The sequence below is a fragment of the Topomyia yanbarensis genome, chromosome 2 (assembly GCF_030247195.1).
Source record: "Topomyia yanbarensis strain Yona2022 chromosome 2, ASM3024719v1, whole genome shotgun sequence".
In the NCBI taxonomy this organism is placed as follows: Eukaryota; Metazoa; Arthropoda; class Insecta; order Diptera; family Culicidae; genus Topomyia; species Topomyia yanbarensis.
In genome coordinates, this window is record NC_080671.1 from 184,802,366 (window position 1) to 184,814,422 (window position 12,057).

Genomic DNA, 12,057 nt, shown 5'->3' on the forward strand with positions numbered 1-12,057 from the left:
TAAGCACTACCGAAATACCTGAAACGACCAGATTTTTATGTCTAATATACAATTGATGACGCTAATTTTTACACTAATTACTAGAACAAGATTGGAGACTAGAATATATTTATACTCCTGAAGAAATATGGTTAACACACACAATAATATAGTGCGTGCACTACTTCAAAGTAAATGAAAATATTCACTATAATGGGAACAATTAGTTTAATTGATTTAATTTATTTGATTTATTGGACTAAAAGTAAGGCAATGAATATGACAATGAAACATATGTTCTTCGTGCTGATATGACTGCTGCAAATTTGTAACTGGCTTCTGATTCTTCTCGCGAACTGTCAATTATCAACCCTCATATATGATTCAGCAGTCATCATTTCACTCAGACAAGATCACGCGTATTCTTCACGCACATTAAATACCAGTGGATTAGTTTCCTAGTTGGTCAAACAAACAAAGAAATTAGTTTGATCAGTCCAAAGAAATGTCAGCTCGATTGGCATCAACCGGCGGATACGTGTTCCCTTACAATGCCATCAAACCAACAAACATTTAAAATTACATACGACATAATATGTGCAATTCAGAATATAATGAAATGAAGACTACTTAATTATTTGCAATAAAATAAGATCGGCAAAATTAGTTGCATAACCAAGGTGGTTTTCAAAGATAGCACTGTTGATGAATCACCTTATAAAATAGGTGATAAGGGACGCGGACGAAAATAGCTGACCACCGCTAGATGTTTGAGAAGAGTTCTTTAGATAAAGAATCATTATTCAGCGCGTTTGACGAAAACTGAGGTGATAAAGTTTTAGCAGTGCATGTTTATAATCTAATCAGATCCATTTAATCAAATTAAAACCAAGATCGAGGCCATATCCACCCTCGGTTGCAACGTCAACTAGTGTTGCTTATGATGAGAACCTGGAAAATATCGAGAACATCAAAATGGCTCAGTTGAAGGAAAAGGAATGAAAGAAAACTGAATAAATCAAAAGAAAACTTCTAAGCGTTAAAATTTAAGCGCCTAAAATTGAAGAAAAATTATGATAAAAAATCAATTCTGCAATAATTTCTGTAGCTTTTAACTCATATTCCATTATTTACACATTCACCACTATTTAGTATGGTCTTCAGAATCATCCCACTGAGGTGCTCGGTATTAGGCATATTGACATGATGTCACTCTTCACGTCCGGATGTCTCTATTCCGGTCTTAGCAGCCTAGGTCCATGCCTTCAGTTGGACCAATCAGAAAAAAATACGCTCATATCTACTAGACAACACCTTCTATGACTACATGAACGAGAACTCTAGTGATCGTTTTGATACGGAGAATTTACTCTTTTCTAGCATCTGAACCGTACACTAAAAATTAAGTATAAGATTCACGATCCGCGCTATCATTCAAGAACACACGCGAATATGCGAAAGACCACACGGTTATAAACGCGAATTTATGAACGCGATTAAGGTTCAAGAAACCTTTTTTGAGCATGTGTATGAATTAAGCGTTTGGTAGTATGCGTCGGAGAAATTGTGTACAGCTTTGCAACCGGTTTATCAATATTAAACCAAGGACAAATAATAAAAACGTAAATCGTTCGAACAAATTATACAAAATCTTGAGCGTTTTTTCAAAACGTCATATCTGCAATGAGTTACTCTCTTTGTTTACTTTCTCTTCTGTTAATAATTCGGTCACTTTAACATTTATCCCTCAGCTCTTTGCATAATATGCTAGTAAAAACCACCGTCTTTCGATCTGTACTGTAAAATAAGTGAAAAGTGTTATAGTGACGCCGTAAAAATCGAAAGAGAAAGTATAAACAGAGAGTAACTCATTGCAGATATGACGTTTTGAAAAAACGCTCAAGAAATATGTGGCTTATTTTAGAACGAGTGACATCGGTCCCTTTAGGTTTGACTGCACTCACCACTTGATGGCGCCCCAGTTTGAGTGCACTTAAAAAGGAAAATCATCAACGCAGGCCATGCAGACACATAAACAAAGTTTCTAAGCAGCAAGATGCGGAAGTGAAAAATGGTGATAGAAAATTACTTCTGGTGTCCTTTTTTTCTTCGAAACGTCGTGTGTTTGTTGTTTTTGGCTGAATACGAATAATAGGTGAATACCCATCCTGGAATAATTGATAAGTAAATAAGAAATGAATGGCTTACATTTACATTTTTTGTAGGAAGCTAATCAGTCGCGTGAAACTGAAGCTTCCAATAGTCAAGACAACAGTAACAGCACCTCTGTTATTGGTTTCATAATGCTGGTTGTTGGTGTCAGTAAGTGTATCGATGGCTTACATAGTACGGCTCCCACCATAGTTAAGCAAGGTTGCCTATGACTGCCTTATCGATAACGGTAAGATGGAAATTGAATTGATCGCTCTCGGAGCTGAAGATTAATTTTTGTCATTTCTGATTTTCCAGTGTTTAATACGCTTATGATCGACGGTAATGCATGGTAAGCCAATCGATGCCTAGGTCGTTACATCGAATGATAGCGTTTACTTTTGCTTGCAACCGAATCTAGTCATATCAGCTGGAAAACAATTCGTAAGTCTGGCTCCTTAAGAAACAGTATTTCAATTGTGTACTCTTATTTTATTTATTTTTTAGATGAAAAAGCCACATGTATTCAAAATTTTAATAAAAAACTCAAGAGTCTGATTAGTTCTCCTTTTTGATGTTTTAAAATACTTGAGCTTGTTTCATTCTCAGCCGGTTCTCTGGTCACCACAGAAAAAAGGAACCATTCACAAATTACGTAATGCAAAAATTGCCCAAAATTGACTCGTCCGTACCAAACTGTCCCAAATTTCTTTATCCCCCTAAAAAATTCGCCAAAAAAAAAATCCTCAGTAAGAAGTGTTCTGTAACGTGTATATAGCTTACACTTCCTCCCCCATATGTCACAACATGTCACAATTTGTTATATCCCCTCCTTCCCTAAAAGCGTTACGTAATTTATAAATGGTCCCAAAGTAATAGGGATCTTTAGGGGTGTGCGGGTTAAGGCATATTCTACCATAGTTTGCAGATGAAGCTTGGGATGGCAGGCTGCTAGCGGATTGCAAAAGTACCAGATCATGCTGTGTGGGGTGATGTTCCGGTTAACAATGAGGCGAACGAGATATTTGCAGATACGTCATTTAGTAGGACAACTGTCAGTTTGTTGGTTGAATTTAATTTGGTTTTTTTTAAATTTAAAAATCAGAATAGAATAATTAAGGTTTGAGAATGATATGAGTGTACTCGTAAGGACACCTGCTATCAATACATATGAAAAACTGAGGCAATCTTTCCAAATTAAAGACCCCTATTGTTGGCAAACTAAATTGAGAACAGTTTGAGTATTTATTTCATTTTGTTGTGAACATATCACATTCTAGAAGATCCAGCGGTTTTGTTTCTGATCGTAGTGCTGGGTAAAATCTGTACGCATTTTAATGCTGGTTAGTTGAATGAAAGTTTGTTCTAGTATCTGATGAAACTGGAAATAATAGGAATGAATGTAAAAGATCAAGTTATATCCTGTTCGATCATAATAAAAGAACAATTCTAGAGAAAAATTTTCGATAGGACGTAGGTAACAATGAGAGATTCTCTTTGGGGTCTTTCTCTTCTGTTAATTACTAGGCCATTTCAACATTTACTACTCTACTCTTTGCATAATATCCTAGTTTAATCCCGTCGGCTTTCGATATGTACTGGAAAATTAGTGCAAAGTGTTGTAATGACGTGGTAATAAACAAAAGAGAAAGTAAGCAAAGAGAGGCTCTCATTGTTAGTTACGTCCTATTGAAAATTTTCTCTAGAATTGTTCTCTTTATTTTGTCCCAGGCAGCAATCTGACTGAACAATAGTGGCGCGGAGAAATTTGATAGCAACCTTGTATGTTGTAAGGAGTACCTAGACCGAGACCAGGGCAGGAAAATTTCGAAAAATGAATTGATTGCTTTTCGAAGCTTCACGAAGCACCTTCTCAAGCATACCACATGCAATCGATGAGTTTGACACAATCGCTGCGAACATTTAGGGGTAAAACTTATCTCTGCTCGGACGAAGCGAGCTTCGCATCTAGTTCGCTTTTTACAATGTTCGAAAAAGTTCACATTAACCTTAGAAGCACACATCGTCGAACACGAGGTAAGCTCTTGGCTCGTGGTTTTTGCGTTTTTGGAACATTTCCACAGAGTTTCGAAGCGATATTCGGTGAACACATATAAAGCGAATGCCTCGTTTATTTGAGAATCGCGAACATCGAAGTTTTATATCGCTTCAAGCATCAGCATCATGAGGCCACCGCGAACATGTTCGCTACGTGACTATCTGTCTTAAAATCATAAACTGTAAATCTTATTTTGAGTATAAATTAAATGGATTATTTTAAGATTATAATTTAGGATTTAGGGATTAGGTGCGTCGCATACCTTACCAATTTATGAGCCACGAGTTTGAATGAGCGTAGTGGTAGTGAAATTCAAATTCTTTTTTTCGGAATACAATTATGTTTACTAGCTACTTTGTTTGCAAACTCGTCCTTTCTTCTTCAATCGGAGTATATTTTCCCTGCCAAGGAGTTAAGGTGAAGATGTATAAAGTATGTTTAAGAGGGTAAGGGTTTCAGCGTGAAAAAATGTTTTTTGGTGAAATGACTTTTGGATGAAATGATACATTATAATGTACAAAAGTTTTGATCAATTCGCTTCGCCCAAATTTCTAAAAAAATCGCAAATAGTGTTTTTTAACGCTAAAACCATTACCCCTCTCTTAATAATCTACCTATCTAAAACAAATTCTTCCTAAAAAGAACAATTTTCGGATGGAATCTCACTGCTGACGTCTGAGTTCAGTTAGACGGCGAACTTCATTTATTTGCATCCACTGAGGGGTAGTTAGGCGTAGTCCATTGGCCTTTGTTTTCAACTTGTTGCGGTTTCTAACGTTCTTGCGCAACATTCCTAAATCGGCTAGTCATATTCACTCAATAATATGCGATGATTTGTGTGTTAAACGTTATTTTTAATTTTACCAAATGAATTCATTAACCTAGTACCTACATACTTGAATCCATTATTATTGTCATTAATTGAATTATAATGTTGCATTCCAGGCACCTGTACCAAACCAAGAGGAAAGCTTCCAAATGATTTTTATAATATTGTTTTATAAGTTTATTGGTTGATTACCTAATCACAAGAGACAAAATATTTATTTTCAAACATTTTCGACAGAATCTGTTCACTTAATAAATGAAGTGTTAAACTTATTACATGTTCCACTTTTATGAAATTTATTTCCTGACTCCTGTACATGTGTTTTGTGATAAATAATGAGAAGGATATTCCAACTTGTTTGAATTGTATTTGTTAACTAATTACTGATGGAGAAACGCAAAGAACTTACAAACAATGTTCTAGTGATTTTTTTTGTTGGAAATCCAAAAACAATTCTGAAAAGGACAAAATTTGGTTTATCTTCTCCATGATGTAATCTTCCCTTATTTGACTTTTACTAATAAAAAATAAAAGAAAGAAATCTTTAGGGCCCCCTGCATTTGTTTTTTAATCATTTATAGCCGAAATGCTTTATGTAAGGGAAATGTCGGAAAATGAGAAGCGAAATAAATAACTCCAAGTAGAATGAAAGTCGTTCTAAACTCGAACTTTTTCGAATACTGTCTTTCCATTATTATTCGCTTTTTGTCGCATTCCGTATTTTGATATATTATTTTGAAGACCCATATTTTAGATCAATACAATAGTAATTCTTCAAAAGGGCTAATGAGACTTTTGTAAACAAACTTATTTCGCTCATTTTTCCGCTACAGAGTTGAATTTAATGAAAAATACACATGAATCAACATCTTTGCCCTTGGTAGAATCGATTTCAAATGTTTTCTGTGTTGAAATGATAACAAATTAAGAGAAATCAGCAAAACAAAAGTTTGTTCACAAATCTTATTAGCCCTATTCAAATGTTGATATGGAATAATAAAATCAAGCAAGATCAATTTCGATTTTTTTTTAATTTTACGGTGGTGTAATCCCTTAAGTGGTTGATTTAACGGCTTCTTTCAAAATTTATCGAACCTACTCCAATTCGTTCATTCGTTAGAGTAGTTTATGTTAAAGAGAGTGTACTAAATTAATAGGAACACTTAAATTTAGGAAGTTATGACCCTCGCTCCACAATGCAGTTTGCGACAGAATTGCTCAACTGAAAATTATTAAATGAAATGAATGAAAACAAACATTAGACTATAGCATTTTGTACGCATGCACTTCAGAGGTCCAAGGGTTACAATTTCTGTTCTAGTTCTCGGATCGCCAACACATTTTTTTCGATTTTTTTGGCGCAGTTCTCAAGGGAAATCTAGTTTTTAACTTTTTGCATACATATTGCATTGAATGAAGAACTTAGATAATGTATTCATAAAGTATAACTTTACAAGTGATTTAATTTCACTTTCAAAATTTCTCGAAATATCATGTTCTAAAAGTTCTCAACCGATATAATATTCGAAACAGTTATAAAATTGTCTCATCACACTGGTAGATGGATTCAAAGCGTTTTTTTAAATAAGTGCATAAGATGTACAAAACGACCAGAACTGCCAAATATGAATCGGGAATGGTCGAGTTTATTGACATTCCCTATTTATTTCTAGGATTCATCATACACACCATGACGTTATTTATTTAACTGATAATCGATTTTTTCCTTTGAATGGATATCGATACCTTTATCCTCAAGAAACTGACATAACTGGTAGGTGACTATAGGAACATGACTAAGATAAGCGAGCCACTGAATACGTTGTGTACATTGTGTTTAACTTCATTTTCTAGCCCAAATTTATTTCATTTGAAAATTTATCCCCGCCCTGTCACGAAATCTTGATTTTATCCCTACTGGTAATATATCAGTAGGGTATCTTAAATAAACTTGTTACGTCACTTTTCAGTTAACCCCAGCATCCATAAGCTACACATTGTCACAATTATTTTTCACCTATTCCACCCTTAATACAAGGTCTCTGTCTAGAATATACTTTTTTTGCATAACTAGTAGGTAGGTATTTGAATAAAGAAAACTAATATCGTCCGGCGAACATGTTAGCGATGGCCCTCGCGATGCTAAATTGATATAATCTTTCGGTGTTCGTGATTCTAAAATACTTCGAGGTAATCTTTTTTCTGTGTTCGCGAACATCGTTTCGAAGCTCCGTGTAACTGTTTCAAAAATATCGATCACACGAACCAAGAGCTTAGCTCGTGTTCGTCGAAAACTACGCAAAAGCTTTTACATATCTTTCCGAACATCAATGAAATGAACAAGAAGCTTCATTTGTCCTCGCCGAAGAGCATGCAAAAGTATCGCCCAAATGTCCGCAATTACGATGGTAAGCGATTGTGATGCGAAAGCTTGTGAATACGAACCAGTAACGCAAAGCTTCGCGCTTTGAAAGTATTCGAACATAGGTTCGGTTCGAATATTTCCTGCCCTGACCGAGACTCACACTGATTTATATTGAGATATGACTCAATTCGGACAATTACTTTCATTTGTATCTGAAATAGATAACGGAAGCGGTGAATACTAAATGTATGATGACGTATACAACTAGATAATGGCATATTCGTATGTTAGGACATGTTAATCATCAGGGCTAATAATATTTGCAACGTATGCACGATTTAACGTTATATAAAGGTATGAATAGAGTAGACTGCCTGGTCGGTAGAACAGAATCGATGTTCAAATATAATTATGAAATATTGAATACATAACAATAACAAATTTTAAACAGTAGGATACAAACAAGTGTCAGTATGATCTTTCAAAATGTTTCAAAATGAGAACGAACAATATCAGAAAAATTGCAATTGCAAAAGTTTAGTTTATTTTTAGCTACTTTGTTATTCTTTCCTTAGAAACGAGTTTAGAAACGTTCATGTTGTTTTTTTCTTTAGATACCATTTACCGACATAAAAATGAGTGCCCGTGTTTATGTCAGAAAAACGTCATGATTGAGCTTGACATTTCGAGGAACCGTGAGTTACTTATTGGCGAATCCAAAATGAACCAAAAAATAATCGTTAGAGGCAAGGCCCTGATTAAACCTTTTCAAAACTCTAAAGGAAGAACATCAGTCGGTTTATTAGATTATCACGATTTAAATTATGCTTTAACATATAAACGCTCGAATCTTCGTGATGATACACAAAGACGAACATGCAATCGCGATTATCCACGCACAACTACAGATTTCGAAAATGCAAACCCCCTGCTGATTTAGTTAACGCTATAGCGCTTATAATCAAATCAGCGCGGTCTGAAGAGCGAACAAGTAATTCCTAGGCAATCGTGAAGTCACTGCGCCCGCACATCTAAACCGTACACTTAATATCACAATCAGAATCACGACCCGCTGCAATTGACCTTAAACAGTGTTTTATTGAGTCACATTTCCCCTCTCGTGTGGAATTGTAGTTACTGATTCTGACATGAAGCCCTTCCGAGAACCAAGTTCCACAGCTCTAGAAAGACAATTCTCAAAAAATGTCTTGAATTGCATAAAAAAATGATAAATATTAGAATTTCTCGAAAGGGTTGAGTCTATAATTGAATACTTTTAAACAAAATTAATGTAGAGGATAGAATTAATGGATCTTGATATATTCATGGTACCGACTTCGAAGAGACGATTTCGAGAAAACCCTATATAAAGTTTTATGAGCGATTGACTTGCAGATAAATAAACGATTCCGTTCAAAGTCAAAAAATGGTCTGAAATTTTCAGATAATAGTTTAAATTCTTCTAAAAAAAATCGATTTTTGCACAATTTTAACTATGTCCTCAACTTTGGGTTCAACGATTCATATCTGTCATATTTTCGCGGAGCTTGGTACCAACAATTGAAACTTTGTCTATTGTTCGAATTTCTCCAAAGGCTTTTGAATATATGTACTCTTAAAATGTTAATATTTCAACATATGCTAAAAGAAAAAAATGATTTTTTCAAGAAAAAACTCCTATATCTCTTGAAAAGCTGACAAAATCGGGGGCCTACAAAACCAGGGGAACACTAAATTGTACCTTCACTGTACTTTGTAATTAAAACAATATGTACTTCTATTCCGACAGTGGCGCCGAAGATATGCACGCATACCTGTGGGATCGCTACTATGGCGTTTGCTTGGCTAAGTATCAGCACGGTGATGTTGTAAACAGCGTAGCTTTCAACCCGCGGGATAACGAAATGCTGGTAACTACGAGTGATGATTATGAAATCAAGGTATAAAATGCTTTTCTGTTGATTGAATTTTATTCGTAAAATTTCGTTTTCTTCCAGATCTGGAGATCGTTAGCCCAGGCGAAAAAGCTCGGCATTCAACCGGTAGGCAAAGCGGTAGAATTCAGAAAGGTTAAATCTAAATCTACTGCCTCATAGAGTGAAAACTCTTGTATGTTTTGTTCTTCCCAAAAGTCACGCAATCTCTTGTTAATATTGTTTTGTTTATTGAAGCGTCACACTATACATACAATGTTGGTTCAAATTCTAGTCGATCTAGCAGCAGTCAATTAAACATGGTTCAAGTAACGAGCGAAATAGTGTAGCAACAGTTATTATGCCACAGAGAAGGACGAGAGAATCCAGCTAGTAGAATATTTGCGTGTATAGCAGTAAAACACTTCTATTAGAGTTGTATTTTCTCTCAGAGTTTGTACATATATTTCCTTTTACAAACACAGTTTTAGCAGGTTCGGTTTGTTACAAATTACTTTTGAATCACGCAATCGTAACAAATTAACTGCTTTAACAAATCACAGATTTAGATGATATATTTGTAAAGTATAGAATTTTTATTCTATTTTACTGTTTTAAATATAAAATCACATAAAACCAACAAGCCGAACGTTTCATCCGAAATTTCCTACTCTGTTAATGAAGAAAAATTAAGTGACGTTTCAAACGTTGTTCTAATTACATTAAAACACGTTTTGGTGGGGTCTTTGCAGCCGTTTTCTTCTGCTCTGCCTCCTGATCGCCGTAAAGATCCAAAGTTCGTCCGTACCACCACACGAGAAGATCGAAAAATACTCCAATCGCTGTTAGGCCTGTAAATACAAAACATTCTGGTAAGTATTTGAATCGCCAACTCTAAGATCTTCCATCACTCACCTAGCGCCGTCAGATTGATGTAGTATCGAAAGAGGCGCTGGTCGTACAGCTGACAGTTCCCTCGTTCTCCGCACTCTTCGGTCCACACCAGACAGGTACTGTCGATGATCCGTCCGTAGATGATTGGTCCCGGGATCAGTGCAAATAGACTGATCATCATTAGAATCAGCCCCTGTGTGAAGGATTTGTCCTCCTTGGCGACGCACCTGATGCAGATGAAGTGAGATTAAATTAGTTTGTTTCATTAGATTAAAAATATTGAAGGCCATATGCAGATTTAAGGCTGCGAATTATCAGCAGATTACGATAGCTAGACTGCCGTTCTCCACACAACGTCTCAGGAAACCTCTCTGCAGGCGGGACAGTTGTGAATATGACGGCAACATGGAAAACTATTAATTTTTCGCGGCAAACTGCCATCAACTTCCACCTCTTACATCAATGTGAGGAGCAGTCTGCATTTTGCAGCAATCGGTTGACGCGAAGTTTTTTTTTACAAACAGCTTTTCGACCAAATCGAAAAGTTGGTCAAACGCTGCTGGCGTCATCCGGGTGTACCGGAAAACAGGGACGGCGGAATACGTGGGTAGTATGGGTAGTACTACCAACTCGAAAATTACCGAGGGGGGAATTACCCACTCGAAAGTTTGGAACAAATCAAAACCTGAGATTAACCACGTAGGTATGTGTTTTTTTCGCACAAATTTCTTGCATTGGAAATCCTCGATGTGAAACAATTGCATATTTTTATTCAGATACAAATTTCTTTGCTTTACAATTTAAATTTCTTGAGAATAATTAGGATTTGTTTGAAATTTGGAATTATTTATTATATTTATACTTGGAAATACGTTTTGACACATCTACAAGGAGAAACAATCAGTTGACTTTGTATAAAGAAGACAATAGATTGTTGATACCAACATCAGTAGCAGAGACCGTATCAGAGAACAAACAGAGAAAAATGATAAGGAAAAACCTATTTTAATCCACCTAGCGGTGCAATTGTGCCTTTCTCAATCATGAATCACGAGAATGTGTGCGTTGTTTATATTCATTAAAAACTTTTAAATGCATATATTACATTTTATTATTATACATCACATGACAACTATATACAGGAAAATATCATTATTCGAGTTCTAAAATTTTGAAAAAGAAAAAACAGCCACGGTAATATTGAACTGAAAAAAGGTGCGAAATCGGCAAAGTCCCAAAAAGTCGATTTTTATAAAAAAAATTTTTTTTCGAGATAACATAAAATCTCGACGTTTCATGCATTTTAAAGATGTTTGGCATAAAAAATACGAATTCGATTTCTGAAATTTCATGGGGTCCCCCCCCTGAAAAAAATTTTTGAGTTCCGGCTTATATGGGAATTTCATATGTGACCGGACGATTTAGTCTATATTTCCGGAACCATACAAGCGATCAGTACGAAATTTTATAGACATCTATGGGGATATTATAGCTATCATTTGGGACTAAGTTTGTAAAAATCGGCCCAACCATTTCCGGGAAACTGATGTGAGTTCGTAAATTTTGAAAGATGGCCGCTTTTCCCGGGCACCTCCGGAACCGTCTATGGTGGTCAATGTAGTCAACGAAAGTTTGGTTGGCCGTTGGTGACCTAGAACAGCAAATTTAAGTTGTTTGAGAGACATTTTAGCGAAATTTTTACCTTTTTTGCTTTCATCGGAGTATCGGTTTGAATCACAATTTGCTATGTGATCGCACGCCACAACCTGTAACTCCGGAACCGGAAGTCGGATCGGGATGAAATTAAATAGCCATTTACGGGGACGCAATACCTTTCATTTGAGGCCAAGTTTAGTCGAATCGGTCT

General features: G+C 35.7%; 2 protein-coding genes across 7 annotated transcripts in view; one reads left to right on the plus strand and one right to left on the minus strand.

Annotated features, from left to right (window-relative positions):
- Positions 1–9,693, plus strand: part of LOC131682378 (F-box/WD repeat-containing protein 5) — a 32,414-nt gene extending 22,721 nt beyond the window's left edge. For 4 of the 5 annotated variants that reach the window (XM_058963806.1, XM_058963805.1, XM_058963808.1 and 1 more), the window contains 2 exons: positions 9,173–9,323; positions 9,381–9,492. In XM_058963806.1, the coding sequence (XP_058819789.1) occupies positions 9,173–9,323; positions 9,381–9,479 (250 nt within the window). In that variant the 3' untranslated portion in view covers positions 9,480–9,492. Of the gene's footprint in view, positions 1–9,172; positions 9,324–9,380; positions 9,493–9,554 lie in introns of those variants that run through there. The other variant, XM_058963807.1, reaches the window with a different exon arrangement.
- A 160-nt stretch (positions 9,694–9,853) lies between these two features.
- Positions 9,854–12,057, minus strand: part of LOC131682377 (solute carrier organic anion transporter family member 74D) — a 63,520-nt gene continuing 61,316 nt past the window's right edge. For both annotated transcript variants that reach the window (XM_058963804.1, XM_058963803.1), the window contains exons 7-8: positions 10,212–10,417; positions 9,854–10,147 (exon numbers count right to left, since the gene is read on the minus strand). In XM_058963804.1, coding sequence (XP_058819787.1) covers positions 10,014–10,147; positions 10,212–10,417 — 340 coding nt within the window. In that variant the 3' untranslated portion in view covers positions 9,854–10,013. The remainder of the gene's footprint in view (positions 10,148–10,211; positions 10,418–12,057) is intronic.